Genomic DNA, 18,159 nt, shown 5'->3' on the forward strand with positions numbered 1-18,159 from the left:
TTCCTATGGCATGATGTAATGCGATTTTCACCGTAAGTCGGAACACACCTACACAAGCACCTATGTCACTCACATGGAGCACATACACAGCAGTAATGAAGTGAAACAGTAAAACAATTTAAAAGAAAGATAATAATTCCTGACCTTTACTTGTGGTAAATAAATAATAAAAAATATAAAGCACATATGTACATACGTCGAAATGACGGAACTTTTTTTTTTTATAAATACTGTAAATGGGAGATGGTGAGGTAACCACGAAACGATGTACGTCGAGTCCGACGTAACCCAAGGACTGCCTGTGTACATAAAATTGGTGCTATGGCCCTGGCAAGTGTGGCTCAGTTGGTTGGGCATCGTCCTGTGCACCAAAAGGTTGCCGATTCAATTCCCGGTCAGGGCACATGCCCAGATTTCAGGCTCATCCCTAGTGTGGGGAGATACAAGGGGGAAATCGATCAATAATGTGCTCTCACATCCTCATCCTCTCTCTCTAAAAATCAATAAGCTATCCTATATAATAAAAGCCTAAGTGGTGTCGTGTGATGTCATCACATGATGGCCACCACAAGATGGCTGGCGGGGGAGGGCAGTTAGGGGCAACCAGGCCGGCAGGGGAGGGCAGTTGGGGGAGACCAGGCCTACAGGGGAGGGCAGCTGGGTGTGACCAGGCCTGCAGGGGAGGGCACTTGGGGGGCCATCAGGCTGGCAGGGGAGGGCAGTTGGGGGCGATCAGGCTGGCAGGGGAGCATTTAGGTGTCAATCAGGCCGGCAGGGGAGTGGTTAGGGGGCGATCAGGCAGGCAGGCAGGCAAGGGGTTAGGAGCCAGCAGTCCTGGATTGTGAAAGGGATGTCTGACTGCCCCCAAGGGGTCCCAGATTGGAGAGGGTGCAGGCCTGGCTGAGGGACACCCGCCCCCCCCCCCGCCGCTTCTCCCCCCTCCCCGCGCCGTGCACAAATTTCGGGCACTGGGCCTAGTTACTAAATAAATAAATAAATAAATAAAATCAGTGCTATGGTGTGAATGTTTGTGCCCCCAAATTCATATGTTGAAGCCCTAAACCCCAATGCGATAGTGTTTGGAGGTGGTTAGGGTTAGGTGAGGTCATGAGGGTGGAGTCCCTATGGTGGGAATGATGCCCTTATAAAAACAGGAAGAGACTCAGTCTCGCTCTCTCTCCAAGGAGAGGCCATGTGAGGACATAACCAGGAAGAGGCCCTCACCAACATCCCAGCTCCACTGGCACCCTGATCTTGAACTTCTACCTCCCAGAACTGTGAGAAATAAATGTCTGTTTTTCAAGCCATCCAGTCTGCGGTGTTTGTGACAGCAGCCTGAGCTGGCTTAATCAGGGTTGTAACTGCTCTGTAAACAAATATAGCAGGAAGGGAGAAGGGAGCCCAGGGTAGGCATGGGGAGGAACTCTGAGGGCCGTCACCCTGCAGGGATGACACTGGAATGAAGTCCTGAAGGAGGTTCGGGAGGAGTCGTGCAGATACCTCAGGGAAGAGAGAAACAGCACGTGCAAAGGTCCTGTGGTGGGCCCTGCAGAGTTTAAGGAGGCAGGTGTGCCTGAAGGGGGAGCAGAGGGGAAGTCAGGGAGGTGACTTTCCTTTTGCGTCTCCTTTGCATCCCACACCCTCACCCTAATCCTCTCTGCCTTTCTTAGCGGCTGAGGACAGTGTGCTGGGCTGGCCGCCCTCTGAGGGTCACAGTCATCACACTGTCATCTCCCCGCCGGGTGGAGGCTGGCCGTGCTGAGCCCTGACTGCACCTTCGCTGCCACATTAGGAGCTTAACACGGATGAACTCAGCCCCCGCTTCTAACACTCCTCTCGTTAGATGCCTTGAAACTTTTACAGCTTCATTAGCTCTAATTGGCGCACAGCAAACCACGCCGGTTTAAAGTGCACACGGGTGAGTTTGCACATCCTGGAAACCGCCTCCACCTTCCAGATAGTGAGCACTTCCCGACCCTAAGAAGGATCCTCCCGCCCTTTTTGGGTTCCTCTCCCTCCCCACCCCGCCCCCGGGCAGCCGCTGAGGGTGTCAGGAGGCTGCACTTTCTAGGGATTGAGTTTGATCTAAACGGGACCGGAGAGTATTCTCTTCTTTTTCGTCTGGCTTCTCTCCGGGAGCAAAATTATTATGAATATTCGTTTATGTTGTGACGTGTCTTTGAGCCCCCCGTTTGCTTATGGGGAAACCGAGGCACACGGAGGGGGAAGGGAGGGGAGGGGAGGGGAGGGGAGGGGCGTCACGCACAGGTCTGCCCCCCGCCCGGGCCCGAGGGGCGGAGGGTGCCCCGCGCGGCAGGAGGCGGGGCGGGGGCGGCGCTTCCCGCTCGGGGCCTCGATAAGGACTCGCAGGGCTCGGCGCGCCTGGGCGCCGCGATAAGGCGGGGGCGGGGGGCCACCGGCCGGGAACCGGGGCGGGGCGGGGCTGGGGGCGGGGCGTCGGACGGGAACCGGGGCGGGGCGGGGCCGGGGCTGGGGGCGGGGCGTCGGACGGGAACCGGGGCGGGGCCGGGGCGGGGCTGGGGGCGGGGCGTCGGACGGGAACCGGGGCGGGGCGGGGCGTCGGAGGGGCACGCCCGCCGCCTCGTCCTCGGGCAGCGCCGCTAAGATGGCGGCGGCGGCGGGGACAGCGCCCCGCGCCGGGCCCGGGGGCCTGGCGGCCGCGGCGGGGACGGACTAGAGCCTCCCGGGCGCTCCGGCCGGACCCGGGACCGGCGCCCATGCACCCCGTGTCGCCGGCCGCCGCGCAGTACCGCCGCGGGGGCCCGGAGGACGCGCGCCGCCCCGAGGCCCGCCGGGCGCGGGCGCCCCGAGGCCCGGACCCCAACGGCCTGGCGCCCCCCGGAGCCGGCGGCCCCGCGCTGGGCCCGTCCGGAGCCGCCCCCGGGGAGCCGGGCGAGGTGGACAAGTTCAAGGCGAAGTTCCTGACCGCCTGGAACAACGTCAAGTACGGTGAGCGGGGCCGGGCGGGGCCGGGCGGGGGCCGGGCGGGGGCCGGGTTGGGGGCCTGGAGCCGGGGGGCGGGGCGGGGTGAGAAGGAGAGCGGGGGGCGGGGGGCGTCCTGGCCCCAGTCCTCGCCCCGCATCCGGTTCCCACCATTCGCTCCCCCGGAGGCACCTGCGGCCCCGCCCGCCCGGCCCGGCAGGTCCTACAGGGAAAGTGTTTCCAAATGCCCCCTCCCCGTGACCTTGAGCAGCCCTTTTACTTCCTTGTGCCTCCACCTTTCCCGTCTGTGAAATGGGTGCGACAGTCAGACCTGCCTTCCTTCATCCCGAGAGGACGGGGCTGGGTCCCCCGGGGCCACCCTGAGCCGGGCCAGGGGATGGTCCCGTTTCACAGACGGGAGCCGTCGCTGCCATGACGACTGTGTGAGAACCGCCATCTCGCTGCTGCTCCACAGGTTGGACAGTCAAAAGCCGGACCAGCTTCAGCAAGATCTCCAGCGTCCACCTCTGTGGCCGCCGCTACTGCTTCGAGAGTGAGGGTGAGCTGGCGAGCTGGCGAGCTGGCGGCCCCAGGCCAGAGTTGGGGGAGCCCCCCCCCCCAGATGTCTGTGTGGCCGCTGACACACCTGCTCTTACAGGTGACATCCAGCGTTTCCAGCGGGACTTCGCGTCCCGCCTGTGGCTCACCTACCGCCGGGACTTCCCGCCCTTGGCTGGGGGCTGCCTGACCTCCGACTGTGGCTGGGGCTGCATGTTGCGAAGTGGGCAGATGATGCTGGCACAGGGCCTCCTGCTGCATTTCCTGCCCAGAGGTGAGAGGCGGAGGGGGCAGGGCACACCAGGCTATGAGCCAACCGCATAAGTCAGCAGGGTGAGAATTGTTTGTAAATAAAGTTTAAAGTCACGTCAGAATTACGTAGAAAGTAAGTTCTGCCCCAAGGGAGTTAGAGTTGTTTATGTTTCAGGAATGTGAGAATTGTTAAACGTGGAGTCTCAGGGGCATTAGAATTGGGTGTAAAGCGTGAGTAAATGGGAACTGTGACCCCCACACACTGGCATTGGTTGACTATTGATTCCATCCCACCAGACTGGACATGGGCGGAGGGTGCAGGCCTGAGCCCCCCTGAGCCGTCAGGGTTGGCCTCTCCCAACCGGCACCATGGGCTGGCCCACTGGAAGCCCCCACGCTGGGCCCAGGGCGCCCCTGAGCTGGAGCAGGAACGCTGGCATCGGCAGATTGTGTCCTGGTTCGCTGACCACCCCCAGGCCCCCTTCGGCCTACACCAGCTGGTGGAGCTCGGACAGAGCTGGGGCAAGAAGGCAGGTGACTGGTATGGGCCATCCCTTGTGGCACATATACTCAGGTGAGGACCACGGCAGGGGACATGGGAGCCACTGGGTACCCCAAGGAACTCAAGCCTTTCTTCCGGCCCCCAGGAAAGCTGTGGAGCGCTGCTCAGAGGTCACCCGCCTGGTGGTGTACGTGTCTCAGGATTGCACAGGTAAGGGGCTGCTAACCAAGATCATGGGGTTCTCATCCTGAGCCAGTCACTACTGCGGCTGCCTCTTAGGACCCGCCTTTCTCAGGGGCTGAAACAGTTCTGGGTCAGAGGGACCCTTGCAAAGGATTCAAGGCCTACTCGGGACAGATGCTCAGGATCCCTCTACTGCCTCTAGATCCAGGAGAGCAAGCTTCAGGGGCTTCTCCACAAGGATAGAATAAAGGACTTAAGGACTTTTAACTCTTCCTGTAAACAGCTCTAACATGTACAAAAGTCTGGTCTTCTCTGCCTTGTAGTGTTGTTATAAGAACTAAGTGAGCCCTAGCTGGTTTGGCTCAGTGGATAGAGCGTCAGCGAACAGACTGAAAGGTCCCAGGTTCGATTCTGGTCAAGGGCACAGGTCTGGGTGTGGGCTCGATCCCCAGTAGGGGGCGTGCATGAGGCAGCCGATCGATGATTCTCTTCATCATTGATGTTTCTATCTCTCTCCCCCTCTCCCTTCCTCTCTGATATCAATAAAAATATTTTAAAAAATAAAAGAATTGGTATCAGGGAAGCTACAAAAACTAAATTTTTATGAAAATTGTAGGGGTTTGGGACAAGGTTCGATTTTCACAGAGAGCTATTGTCTTAATCTGTTTAGGCTGCTACAACAAAAATAGCACAGACCAGGTGGCTTATAAACAACAGGAATTTATTTTTCATAATTCTCAGGCTCGAAAGTCCAAGATCAAGATGCAGACAGATTTGGTGTCAGTGGGAGCCCATTCCCTGGCTTGCTTTGCTGTGTGCTCACATGTCAGATTGGGCAAGCAAGCTCTCTGGGGTCTCATTTTGTTTTGTTTTTCCGTTCAGGTATAACTGACCTATAACAATATATTAGTTTCAGGTATGTAATATCATGATTTGATATTTATATACAGGGTGGGGCAAAAGTTTACAGTTGTTCGTATGGAAAATAATGCAATTAATAATAGTACAAGAGTAAGCTCTTTTTCATATACTCATGACTGTATACCTACTCTTGCCCCACCCTGAACATGGTGAAATGATTACCACACTAAATCTAGTTAACATCTGTCAATATACATCGTTTTTAAAAATTGGGGGGGTACCTCTTTTATAAGAGTACTTATCCCATTCTTGGGGGGTCCAGCCTCAAATGACATAATCACCTCTCAAAGGCTATCACCTTGGGATTAGGATTTCTACATACAAATTTTAGGGGACTCTAGCATTCAGATCATAGCAGCTGTGTCTCCAGAAAGGGTTGGATCCACTTCTCTGGGTACCAGCAAGGAAGGAGGAGGAGAATGAACAGCTGCAGATGAGACTTTGAGGAGGAGGGACACACAGGGACATTGGTTGAGGACTGCGCTGTGCTCCCATCTCCGTATTGGCAAACCCAGAAACTGAGTCAGTGAGGACCAGTCGGGCCTGGGATTGGGGCTAGGCTCCAGGCTTTGGGGAAGGCTCCACCTCCTCCTGGGAGTACGTTCTTCATACGACTCTTAGGGTCTTGGTTGCTCTCTGTGAAATGGGGGCCCTGGGATTGTCTAGGGGAGTTTGGGGGTTCTGAGAATACTTCCTTCTCCACTGACAATGGGAGTGTCACCCCCAAGGGGTTGCTTGGATGAGATTGGACCCTGGGGTTGGAGGGTCACTCTCTGAAGCTTGAAGGTTAGCAAGATGACCTTCCGCCCTGCCCTTCCAGTGTACAAAGCAGATGTGGCCCGCCTGGTGGCTCGGCCAGACTGCACAGCGGAGTGGAAGTCTGTGGTCATCCTGGTGCCTGTGCGGCTGGGTGGGGAGACCCTCAATCCCGTGTATGTGCCCTGCGTGAAGGTAGGTTCAGCCAGATTCACCACGTCTCCCCCAGAAGCCCTCTGGGTTCTTTCAGTTTGGGTTAGGTATGTGTGCTTCCTTCATCTGTTTATCCAATAATCACAGGGCACCTATTATGTGCCAAGTGCTCTCTCAGCTGCTGAGGATTCAGACGTAAACAGGCAAAAATTTGTGCCTTTTGGGGGGGTGAACATTCTAATGACAAGCAGTGAATCTGGAACCAAGTAGACACCCTGGGAGTTACAACTCGGACTGTAAAGGAACAAAAACTAGTGATGAAGGGCAGATGGGGGTGGCTGCACAACCAAGGAAAGCCCCTCTCTTGCCAGGGCACATGAAGAGCCAGAGGAGGAGTGTTCCAGGCAAAGGGAACAGCAAGGCTGGAAAGACCCTGGTGTGTTTACATTCAGAATAAAGGCCAGAGCTCTCCCCACAGCCCACAGGACCCTGTCCCTTCCTTCACCTCATCTGCTCCCACTCTCCTCACTCACTACAAGACACCCACATGGGCCTCCTTACTGTCCTTAGAACACACCTGCCTCAGGGCCTTTGCATTTGCTGTTTCCCAAGATGCTGAAACATCACCTCCTAGTGAGGCCTTTCCTGACTCCTCTATAATTTCAAGGCTTCCTTACCTCCTTTCTTTTTTCCCCAGTGTAGTCACTTTCCAACACACAACTCACTCATCTTGTTCCTTGTCTAACACATGTCAGCTCCATAGATAGTACCTTAGTCACTGCTCCCCAGGGCCCAGCACACGCCTAGGTTCGCACACATTGGGTGTTTGCTAAGTATTTGTTGACAGACTGACAGCACCTGCCCTGAGTTCTCACCTTTGCCCACTCTCCTCCCTGTAGGAGCTCCTGCGTTCAGAGCTGTGCCTGGGCATTATGGGGGGCAAGCCGCGGCACTCGCTGTATTTCATCGGCTACCAGGGTAGGCCTGCTCCATCATATTCCATCCTACCTCACCTCCCCCTTCCCCAGCCCCACTTACACCTCCTCCCCTGCAGATGACTCCCTGCTCTACCTGGACCCCCACTACTGCCAGCCCACTGTGGATGTCAGCCAGGCTGACTTCCCCCTGGAGGTGAGCTGGTATCCCCAGAGTGGGGTTGGGGACATGTGGAGGAAATTGGGGCCCCCCTGAGCTCCCCTTCTTTGTCTGCCTCAGTCCTTCCATTGCACCTCACCCCGCAAGATGGCCTTCACCAAGATGGACCCCAGCTGTACTGTGGGGTTCTATGCTGGAAACAGGAAGGAGTTTGAGACACTGTGCTCAGAGCTGACCAGGGTGAGCAAGAGGAGCGGTGGAAGGTGTGGGAGAGTCAGGGCTGGAGGGGAGAACGGACAGAGGCCTCCAGGCCAGCAGACCTGGGGAGGTTGCTTCCAAGCTGTGTTGTCAAGGTTATCATCCTGTCCGTGTTACAAAAGCCCAGCTTTGAATAGACCCAAAAGGGGAATATGAAAAGTTAGGGGCTTTGCTGCCTTGGAGGACAGCAGCATTCAGGAGCTCAAGGACAGGACCCTCCCTGTCTCTTTTTTTTTTTTTTTTTTTTTTTTTTTTTTTTTAAATATATTTTATTGATTTTTTACAGAGAGGAAGGGAGAGAGATAAAGAGCTAGAAACATCGATGAGAGAGAAACATCGATCAGCTGCCTCCTGCACACCCCCCACTGGGGATGTGCCCACAACCAAGGTACATGCCCTTGACCGGAATCGAACCCGGGACCCTTCAGTCCGCAGGCTGACGCTCCATCCACTGAGCCAAACCGGCTTCGGCCCCTCCCTGTCTCTTGGCTCTACTGTCCATCCCATCAAAGCTTTACCCTTATTGTGGCAAGGGTCAGCTGTCAGCCACTCTGGGCACCTACCTCCAAGTTCGTGGGAAGGGAACCCTGCTCTCCCAGCATGGAGTGAAATCCCAGGGCTGCCTTTCATTGTCTGCCTTGGGGCACATGCTGATCAGAGTCCATCACTGTCCTGGGGAGAAGAAGGTGCTGATTGACTGGCCTGGGTCACTGCCCTGGAGGGATGGGAGTGGAGTTCAGGAAGCACCTTATAAATATACCTGTTAGAATAACTGTGCCTATGGGGTAACTGGCGACTGCTTTTTGTACTGAGCTGCTTTCTCCCTCCTCCCACCAGGTCCTCAGCTCCTCCGCGGCCACACAGCGGTACCCCATGTTCACCCTGGCCGAGGGCCATGCTCAGGACCACAGCCTAGACAACCTCGGCTCCCAGCCAACTCTGCAGCTCCCTCGCACTGGGCGGCTCCTCAAGGCGAAGCGCCCCAGCTCTGAGGACTTTGTGTTTTTATAAAGGGATGGGATGGGGGAGAAGATAGGACAAACACTATTTATTTTTTTATTTATGTCACACTGGATGTGGGAGCTTGACCTCTGGTGGTGATGGTACTTCCCACTTCTCACCCCCTTAAGCGCAGCTGAGACCAGCCCAGGAAACCTCCAGGCTGGAACCATTAAGCCAGGGACAGAGCCCAAAGGCCTGCCTCCTGCCACTTGGGCCCTCCTCACAGGGCGAGGAGGGAGGGATGGCAGATGGACTCCCAGGCACCCACTCAGGGCCTGACTCAAGTACTGTAGTTTGCACTGGACTGCTCGTGCCCCCACTGGCCTCAAAGCTCCTGTCCTAGTAAGGGCTGGTGGCAGTGTGGGAACTGGCTGCCTAGGGCCAATAAAGCCGTCTGACTTGACCTCAGCTATGGCCAGACAGAGCATTTGAGAGATGGGACCAGGGTGTATGTCAAGATGAGATATGTCCACGTCTCCTGGGGAGCTGGAGTAGACTCAGCTTCCACATCTGTAAGGGACTTCTCCCTTGCCCACAGGGAGACACGTGGGTCTGTACAGTCAATAAGGGGATGCATTCAGGGGCCTGCTTGAAGGGAGAGAATCTGAGGCCCTTGCCTTCTCCATTGAGCTCAGGGGCAGCTCTTGAGCGCCTGCTGCTTCCTCCTTTTCCGGGCCAGCAGGCGGAAATGCAGCCTTTTTGGATTGAGGCCGAAGGCCTGCAGTCTCTGGCGGCTGAACTCCTGTCCTCCAAGCGTCACTGTGGGGCCCAGGAGTCGAGCCTTCTTGCCCCTCCTCCGCCTCTGGAGGGCTGGCTTCTCTGTGGGTGACACGGGGGCGGCCTCTTTCTGTGCTAGGGGGCTCTCAGGCTGGAGCTGCTTCCTGCAGGCCCCATCAGATGCCAGCAGCTGCCCCTGTGGGTCGGCTTTGTCTCCCTGTGGCTTCCCTGTGGCTTCCGTGGGTGTCTCTTTCCTGGGGGAAGAAAGTCAGGGCTCAGCCCAGGCCAGCACAGTTAGACCCCTTCCCAGTGTGCATCCCCCATTTTACAGGTGAGGAGAGGAGAGGCTCAGATAGATGGCAACGCAGCAATTCGGGTGCCTGCCTGGAATTCACACGGGTCTGACACCAAAACTGGGTTTTTCTACTGAATCCTGAAGCTGGACTGTGTTGCTGATAATACTTGTATTTGAGCCTGGGCTTACACTAAGCTATTCACATAAATTAACTCATTTCATCTTTAAATCAACTCTGGGAATTCCTGTTACCTCTGCTCCCTGCTGTATAGACCAAGAAATAACATGATGATAACAATAGCTAAAACCCAGCGGCACTTACTATGTTTTAAGCACTTCACATAAATTCACTTAATCCTCAAAAAAAAACCAACAAGAAATGAGCCATCTTTATCCCCATTTTATAAATGAGGGAATAGGCTGAGAGGGGAAATGACTTGCCCAAGGTTATATAGCTGTAGCCCAGCCAGGATTTGAACCCAGGTCTCAGAGAGGGGGAGGGCCCAGTCCCAAAGTCATGCAACAAATGGCTGATAGAGCGAGACTCAAACCCTGGCCTGGCACCCCACCCACCCCGGGCAAGCAACACTCACTCCTCTGAGCAGAGCGATTTGAAGATCTGCCTCTTTTTCCATGAGTTCTGGGCCTTCTGGCTGTACGCCTTCTTGTCCTGCAGCTCCTCCTGCTCCGACCTTTGGGTGCCCAGAGGACACGCGTGTCATTGGGTGCTCAGGGAGATGTCCATGCTTGCCTGTCTGCCCCTCCTCCCAAACATGTGGCCCAGCCCCACCCGTCACCTATACATGCAGGTCTTCTTCAGGGAGCACCACCGGTTCAGCTCCTTGTCGTCAGCAGCAAGGATCTGCATGGGAAGGAGAGGGGTCCCGCTGCGTGAGCCCTGGGGGGACTCTGACTCTAAGCCTTAGTCACCTCATTAGTCAAAGCAGGGTACTGCTGGTACCACCCAGCAGGGATGTCATGATGGTGGGGGAGAACTGATGTCTGTGGAGGCTAATGTTTTTTGCAGAGGACAACAGATAGGGAAACAGGTTCAGAAAGGGGTTCCTTGCCCCAAGTCATACAGCCAGGAAGTGGCTGATTTCAAATTCCAGGGCCCTGTAGCCCTCACCCATGCACCATGGTCCCAGCAGCCTCAAGGCAGGGACCTCTATGCCAAGCACTAGATTTGCTAATTATAGGTAAGGCCCATGTTCTCAACCTCCAGGCTCCTGCCTCCAGGCTTCAGATTCCTCATTTACGAGGTGGGCATCCCCTGAGAACCTATTAGAAGGTTGTTGAGAAGATTGAGTAAATGCAGATGGCATAAGCTCAATAGATATCAGTTGTTTTTTTAATATATTTTTATTGATTTCAGAGAGGGTGAGGGAGATAGAAACATCAATGATGAGAGATAATTATTGATTGGCTGCCTCCTGCATGCCCCCTACTGAGGATCCAGCCCGAAACCAGGGCCTGTGCCCTGACCTGGAATTGAACCGTGACCTCCTGGTTCATAGGTCCATGTTCAATCACTGAGCCACACCAGCTGGGCAACATCAGCTATTTTTACTGACCATGAATAGTCAAGCACTGACAGCCATCATGGATAGCTAAGGGACAAGCGCCACCTAAAGAGTCACTCATGGGTGTGGCCAGTGTGGCTCAGCAGTTGAGTGTCGACCTATAAACCAGGAGGTCACAGTTCAATTCCAGTCAGGGCACATGCCGGAGTTGCAGGCTCAATCCCCAGTAGGGGGCGCACAGGAAGCAGCCGATCGATGATTCTCTCATAAGTAATGTTTGTCTCCCTCTCCCTTCCTCTCTGAAATAAATATATATATATATATATATATATAAAAATAAAGAGCCACACATCGTTTGAGCTTCAGGGACATGAGGTAGGGGCTGTCATTAGGCCTGTTTTATAGATGGGAAACAGGTACAGAGCCCAAGTCCAAGGTCACAGAGCTGATGAGTGGCTAAGGCAGGATTTGAATCCAGGGCATCTGGTTCCAGAGCCCATCTAGTCTTAAAGGCCACCCTGCTGCACATAGAATAGTAACATAATTAAAGGTACAGTTGACCCCTGAACAACACGGGTTTGAACTGCATGGGTCCATTTATATGCAGGTTTTTGTCAAATATAATTTTTTAAACATTTCCCCCCATTTACTTTATTGTAAGAATACAGTACATAATGTGTATAATAAGTTAATCAACTGCTTATGGAATCAGTAAGGCTCCCCGTCAACAATAGGCTATTAATATAGTCAGCCTGCATCTGCAAAGGTTGAATCCATAGATGTGAAACCCACAGCTATGAAGGGCCAACTATAGTTGAGTTTTTGGGGAATCAAAAATTATATGCATATTTTTGACTGCACAGGGGCCAGCAGTTGTTTAAGGGTCAACTGTAATATTTATAAGGGGCTGTTTGAAGCCCCTCCCCATCTCATGGAAACCCTCTGAGGTAGGAAATTTCAGTCCTGTCATTAGCACTATTATTCCTGTATTTTTTTAACTTAATGGAATTTAGATAGAGAGAGAGAAACATCTACTTTTTCCATTTATTCATGCAGTCACTGGTTGATTCTTCTATGTGCCCTGACCAGGGATCGAACCCGCAACCCTGGTGTATCGACAATGCTCTAACCAACTGAGCCACTGGCCAGGGTAGTCCTATCATTTCTGACATGAGGAAACAGGTCCTGTGGCAGCAACCACTGGCTCTGAGCTCCCTCTTGCCTCCTGGGTGCCTCCCAGTGTCCTGCACCCGCCTGGGGCCCTACCTCTTCTGTGCTGAGCCCGAAGTCACAGGGCACGACAGTGCGGTACTTGAAGCGACAGGGTAGGTCGTCGATGATGTCCTCATAGTCCAACCGGTAATACTCGTCCAGGTACTCCTCAAAGGTCTTGTCCCCTGTGTGGGTAGAGAACTGGGCTGCTGGATGTGCTGGCCCTGCGGAGCCCCTGCTCGCCCACAGAATGCCCACCAGGCCTCACTGGGGTTGAACACAGGTTTCTCCTGCCCCACTGCTGCAGCAAAGGGTGACTTGCGCTTCTTCTTGCCCGTTAAGGGGGCCTCACGCTGCTTCTTCTGCGGCTGGCTGGGGTCGTAGTCAGCATCCATCTGCCAAGACATGCAGGTCAGGCCAGCCCTCGCAGCCCTTGGGACTTTCCAGGGCAGCCCACCCCCGCTCCCCATGGCACCTACATTGAAGTCTGGGTCCTCGCAGTGCAGCTCCTGCTGGCTCCAATCTCCACCCTGCTCCAGCCCAGTCCACGTGTCCCAGTTCCAGTGATCTGGCTCCAGAGGACAGACAGACAGGGATGAGCCCAGGGGGCTCAGGATCGGGACCTCAGGCTTCAGGCCCAGCACTCCACCCCCGCCCAGTGACCTCACCTTCGAACCCTTCCTCTTCCTCAAATTGTGGCTTCTCCTCCTCCATTGTGCCGTAGTACTCGTCCCCGAAGCATTTCTGCAGGGCCAGGGACCGGGAGGATCAGCAGGGCCCAACCCTTCCAGACAGTTCTATCCCTGCACCTCACATGGCTCCCTAGCACCCTTCAGGACCCAGCTCCTGAAGAGGGCTTGACAAAGCTGGTCAGAGGACTCCTCTCAGACCCCACCTGCCCCTGCAGGTCCCCATCACCACTCAGGCCTGGCAGGTTGTAACCATACAGTTAAACGCCTGCCATCAGATTGAGGGCTCTGAGAGGACAGGACCTCTACGCTGCCTAGTGCTTGGCATATAGTGACTGTCAGACCGGCTCTCACCACTCCATCAGCTCTAAGAAGGCCGACACTGGGCTCCACGAGGGCTGAAACCCCAGTGCCCAATGCAGGGCCTGGCAAAGGCAGATATTGTTAAGCATGTCATTCATTGAGCGTCTACTATATCCCCAATATTGGCTACACCTCACATTTGCACAAGCACCAGGAGACAGACAGTATCCCCATTTTATGGAGAAACTGAAGCTTAAACTCCAACTATATAGTCCCCCCGCTTCCTGCCCCCATTCTGGTTTTCACCTGGCCTACCTACATATCCTCAGTCCCCTTCCCTCACTTTCCAGGCTTGGTCAGAGGCTTCTCTGAGGCTCCTGTGGTCCCCACTGCTCCTCACATGCCTTCATCACCTGTTTCTATGGCCTGATGTTATATTCCCACAAATACAACAATAAACATGAATGGCACAATAAATGAGTTTAAAAGTAACACAGCAACCCACTGTTCCCTGAGCACTTACCAACTAAACTTTTATGTGTATTCCTCTCAAGCTATCCTTACAACAGCTCTGAGGTAGAAGCTATGGTTAGACCCACTTTACAGACAAGGACAAAGGCTCAGCAAGCTCAAACCACTTCTCTTAGCCCCACAACCAGGAAACAATGGATTCCAGAGCCATGCTCCTGAGCACGGGCTGCATGGCCAGGCCGGGGTGTGGGGGCCATACCTGCATGAGCTGGTCATGCCGGGTGGGGTCGAAGTCGTCCTCGAGGTCCCGCTCCTCAAAGCCCACTGTCTCGTTGCCCGTGACCTGCCGCAGCTTCTCCAGCTTGGCCAGAATCTCCTTCCTCTTCAGGTTCTTCAGCTGCTTGAGTTCTTCCTGCTTTTTCGCTTTCTCCTGTGGGTGGCAGGCAAGAGGGAGAGGGAGGGTATGGGCTCTCCCCACAGCTAAGGGCTCTCCTGAACTCACCGCCCCCTCACACTCACCCTCCTCTTCCGCTCCCTAATCTCCTCCCTTTTCTCCTTCCTTCGCTCGTCCTTGCGGCGCACAGAGGACGCAATGCTCCGAGGGTAGGTCTTGACCTGTGGGGCAGGGATAATTCTGGGCTCTCCGGCCTGAGCCCAACGAGCCAGGGCCTCCCAAGCCCTAGCTCTACCCACCACGGCCGAGTCGGGCTCCTCAAAGCGGAAATTGTACTTGTGCTCGAAGTCTTCCTGCTTCTTCAGAAACAGCTCCCCTTCATCAGAGGAGTCATCTATGGAGAGCTGGACCGGGGGGCCTGGGACCCTGAGGGACAAGATAGAGGGAGGCTGGGGTCAGCCGAGCTCCTGTGTACCAGCCCTGTTAACACATTCCATCGTCCAAGAACCCTACAGTAGGGTGCCACTGTTGCCCCAACTGTAAGGATGGGCAAACCAAGGCACAGGGTCAGGATTTGAATACCTGGCTCCAGAGCCCACACTCCATGGCTCTTCCTTGAACGACTAACTCTGCTACGATGTGTGTGCAAAAGTAAATGCCCTTTCCTTTTCAGCCAGCATTGGCTCCAGGCCCCTGGTGAGAACATGACTGCTCACCCTTCCTCCTCCTCCTCCTCTTCCTCCTCCTCCTCCTCATCTCCCTCTTCCTCGTAACGTTTGTTGAGGATATAATCCCGCAGGAACTGCTCCCCTTCGTCCAACTCTGGGTTATTCCAATATTCCTTGAGGTGAGTCTAGGAGTGAAGGGGTGACAGGACCCAGGTTAGACACTCAGAGGCAGGGAAGGAGGGGGCAGACATGGGCATCAAATGGATTCAAGTAACTGAAACTTCACAGCCAGCCTATGAAATAGGTGGGGGGCATTATTCCCATTTCATAGATGTAGAAACTGAGGCCCAGAGAGGGGCACACCCATTTTCAGAGTATATGCTCTTAGCTACCCCTTCGAGGGTTACTTTCTAGAAAAAGGTTGGATGGAGGTGGGATAAGCAGTGTAGTCCTTCAGCGACTGTGTGGAAACTCACCAGTTCTCTCAGGGCCTCAGGGTTCTGAATCTCCCTCTGCCCCTTCAGCCATTCAATGTAGTCAGCATCTTCCTGGGCCTGGGGGAAGGCTGGCACTGAGGGTCTGCTGGAGCCCCAGCGCCTCTCCCTGCCACCAGCCCCAGTCCAGTGAGGGCCCCAGCACCCACCTTCTCCTCCTTGGTTTTAGCGCGTTTCTGAAGCAACCCGGAGGCACCTTCCCCGGCGCTATCCTCATCTTCACTGTCCTCCACAAATGCTCGGAAGCTGCCCACCGAGAGAACAAGTCTCAGAACAGCCAGGCTAGCCCCGAACCCTGTTCACCAAGCCGGAGTTCTTCCTAACAAGCTCAGAGTGGTGCTGAGACATAGCATTATCAACCCCATTTAACTTCAGGAAACAGGCATGGAGAGAGCAAGTATGTGCCTAAGGGCACACAGCCATTAGTGACAGAGCTGGATTGGAGCCCAGACCCATCTACACCCAGAGCCTCGTCTCCTATCCATTTGGCCACTCGCTGGCCCAGCTCACCTTTCCTTGAGCTGTTCCTGTTCTTCCACGTAACTTTTCGACGAGACCTGCTAAAGAGAGGGAGCGGTGGGCCTCAGGCCCAGCCCCGGATCCCTCAGCCCCAACCCGGTCTCCACCCCACCCACCTGGAGTCTCTGATTGGAGGTCTCCCCGTCTGAATTCTCCTCGTCAACATATTTGCTGTGCAAGGAAGGATTGGGGCTTCAAAATAGACTCCCCACGGTCTGCCGATCCCAGTGGGTGGGGGCCGTTATGAGAAGCAGGTGGGGGAGCCAACAGGGGTGCAGGCCATCACAGAGGAGCATGCTCTCTGGCATTCCTTCAACTCTGGTGAGTCACTGGCTTCTTCCCACCCCTGCCCCTAAGACCCCCATGCATCCACCTACTCTGGGAAGGCAGGGCAGAGGATGGTATGTGCCCAGCCCTGTCCTCACCCTTCTTTCTCCAAGATAACCTTCCTCTCATAGTCCTTCAGGTACATGGGCCGCATCTTCTTTTGCTTCTCAGCTGCCAGCTCCTCCTCGCTTTCCGAGGACGTTGCTGCGGAGTTATCGGAAGACACCTGCCATTTTCCACAACCACAACTCCCTTCCTTCCCCAGACAGAGAATGCCACTGGGCTGGGCCAGGGTCAGGGTCAGGGTCAGGGTTAGATGAAGGCCTCAAATCCCCAACCACCAGTCCCCAGCTGTACAACAGTTACACTGGCTACCACCTGGCAGTACCTGGCGGTGATCACTCAGTAACTCCCCCTCTGAATAGCACAAAGCACACGGTTGATGTTATAATCAACGGGTTATAATCTAAGACACTCTGCTAAGCACTTTTGACATAAAATGATTCAATAAATAGTCACAACAGACAATAAGGCCACGAGGAACCTTGGAGAAGAGCAGCCCCACACCTGTCCTCTGGTAGAAGGTGGCATCTTCCTGGTAAATCCGGGGATCCTTCTTCTTCAACAAGGAGAGTGTCCTGTAAAAGTCTCGCTCCTGCTGGGGGTCAAATTCCTAGGGCAGGACAAGGATTGGGGGCAGACTTCAGAAGGAAGGTGGCAAGAGTCACGGAGGGCAGGAAGCACGGAGGGCAGGTGGGCTGAGAGGGTGTGGGGATTGGGGTGGAGGGATGAGCAAACATTAGGTGGAATGGGCATAGGTCACATGAAAGGAAGGGGATCCCGCTGGGGAAAGGCAGGTGTGGTGTGTAGGGTGTCAAACAGGGAGAAGGGAGGGAGGGCCACACATCAGGACAGGATCTGAGACAGGAGGGCTTCAGGCAAAGGGACCGTGCTTCCGGGGGGGAATGGATCGACCTGGGGCAGGAAACAGAGAGGACACGGGGCCCAGCAGGAGGGACCGGCTGCACAGTGAGGTGAGATGTGGCTGATGTGGGAGAAGCTGGTGCCCCACGTGCAGAGATCTCCACTTCCAGGGCAGAGTGGTCACACCCAGCACAGCGGGATGGGCAGGTGGGCCCGTAGCAGGGAGGGGACGGGGGGGGGGGGGGACGGAGGGGACAGGGGGGGATTCGGCCCCGCCCCGGGGATGGGAGGGCGCTGTCTGTCCCTCGTGGAGTCCGGGGTGGGGGTTGGGCCCGGTACGGCGCTATGGGGTTTGGGGTCAGGATGTGGTGGGGGCTTGAATGCCGCCCGCACGCCCGGGCCGGGGTGCGGAAGCTCACCACGCGCTCGTCGCTCGAGTCCGACTCGGAGCTGGAGTCCTCGCCGTCGCGGTCCCGGTAGCGATCCTTCACTGCGGGACAGACGGGAGCCCCTGATCAGCCCGGGGGGACCGGCCCCACCACCGCTTCCCGACGGCCGGCAGCGCCGGCGCCCCGCGAGCACGCGCCCAGAACTCACGCCGCTGCAGCTCCTCGCGCTCCCGGTAGCGGCTGTACCGCGCGGCAAACGCCGCGTTCACCCGCAGGGGAGACGACCCGCGCGGCTCCGGCATGGCGGCTGCGCGACCCACTGCGCACGCGCCAGCCGGCGCCCGGGGGGCGGGGCTGCTGCCGGCCCCGCCCGACGCGACCTTTAAAGGAGGCGGGGCCTCGGGGGCCGCGCCCTAACCCCGCCTCCGGCCTTTCCGGAATCTGACGCCGCGTGACCTCAGTCCCCACCCACGGGCACGCCTCTGCGGGGAAGGCTGCAGCCACCGCCCACCCCACCCCGGGGGCTGCCCGCACCCAGCTGACATCTGGGGGCCCTTTCTCCACTCGCGGTTTCCTGCCTCGCTTCCGCTCCGACAGCACAAACCGCCGCC

At 55.9% G+C, this 18,159-nt stretch overlaps 2 protein-coding genes across 3 annotated transcripts; one reads left to right on the forward strand and one right to left on the reverse strand.

Moving 5' to 3' along the window:
* The first annotated feature begins 2,694 nt into the window (after window positions 1-2,694).
* On the forward strand, window positions 2,695-9,864 carry ATG4D (autophagy related 4D cysteine peptidase). Its single transcript, XM_070416023.1, has 10 exons — window positions 2,695-2,970; window positions 3,419-3,502; window positions 3,602-3,775; window positions 4,051-4,327; window positions 4,401-4,465; window positions 6,180-6,310; window positions 7,168-7,246; window positions 7,323-7,399; window positions 7,484-7,603; window positions 8,459-9,864. Exons 1-10 carry the CDS (start codon window positions 2,739-2,741, stop codon window positions 8,630-8,632), a joined length of 1,413 nt encoding a protein of 470 aa, XP_070272124.1. The 5' UTR covers window positions 2,695-2,738; the 3' UTR covers window positions 8,633-9,864.
* KRI1 (KRI1 homolog) lies at window positions 8,655-17,862 on the reverse strand. 2 transcript variants are annotated; one of them, XM_070416022.1, is made up of 19 exons: window positions 17,757-17,862; window positions 17,579-17,649; window positions 16,803-16,908; window positions 16,334-16,439; window positions 16,025-16,079; window positions 15,900-15,949; window positions 15,539-15,635; window positions 15,372-15,449; window positions 14,944-15,080; window positions 14,527-14,653; window positions 14,353-14,448; window positions 14,093-14,263; window positions 13,039-13,114; window positions 12,850-12,938; window positions 12,639-12,765; window positions 12,425-12,555; window positions 10,433-10,497; window positions 10,229-10,327; window positions 8,655-9,594 (listed from the first exon to the last, which is right to left on the reverse strand). In XM_070416022.1, exons 1-19 carry the CDS (start codon window positions 17,848-17,850, stop codon window positions 9,255-9,257), a joined length of 2,115 nt encoding a protein of 704 aa, XP_070272123.1. In that variant the 5' UTR covers window positions 17,851-17,862; the 3' UTR covers window positions 8,655-9,254. The 2 variants fall into 2 exon arrangements, with proteins under 2 accessions (XP_070272123.1, XP_070272122.1); XM_070416021.1 differs by having other exon boundaries at window positions 15,900-15,946; window positions 17,757-17,859.
* Window positions 17,863-18,159: the final 297 nt, after the last annotated feature.

The sequence above is a fragment of the Myotis yumanensis genome, unplaced genomic scaffold (genome assembly GCF_028538775.1).
Source record: "Myotis yumanensis isolate MYYU_CA2020_CCGP unplaced genomic scaffold, mMyoYum1.0.hap1 SCAF_5, whole genome shotgun sequence".
NCBI classification, from domain to species: Eukaryota; Metazoa; Chordata; class Mammalia; order Chiroptera; family Vespertilionidae; genus Myotis; species Myotis yumanensis.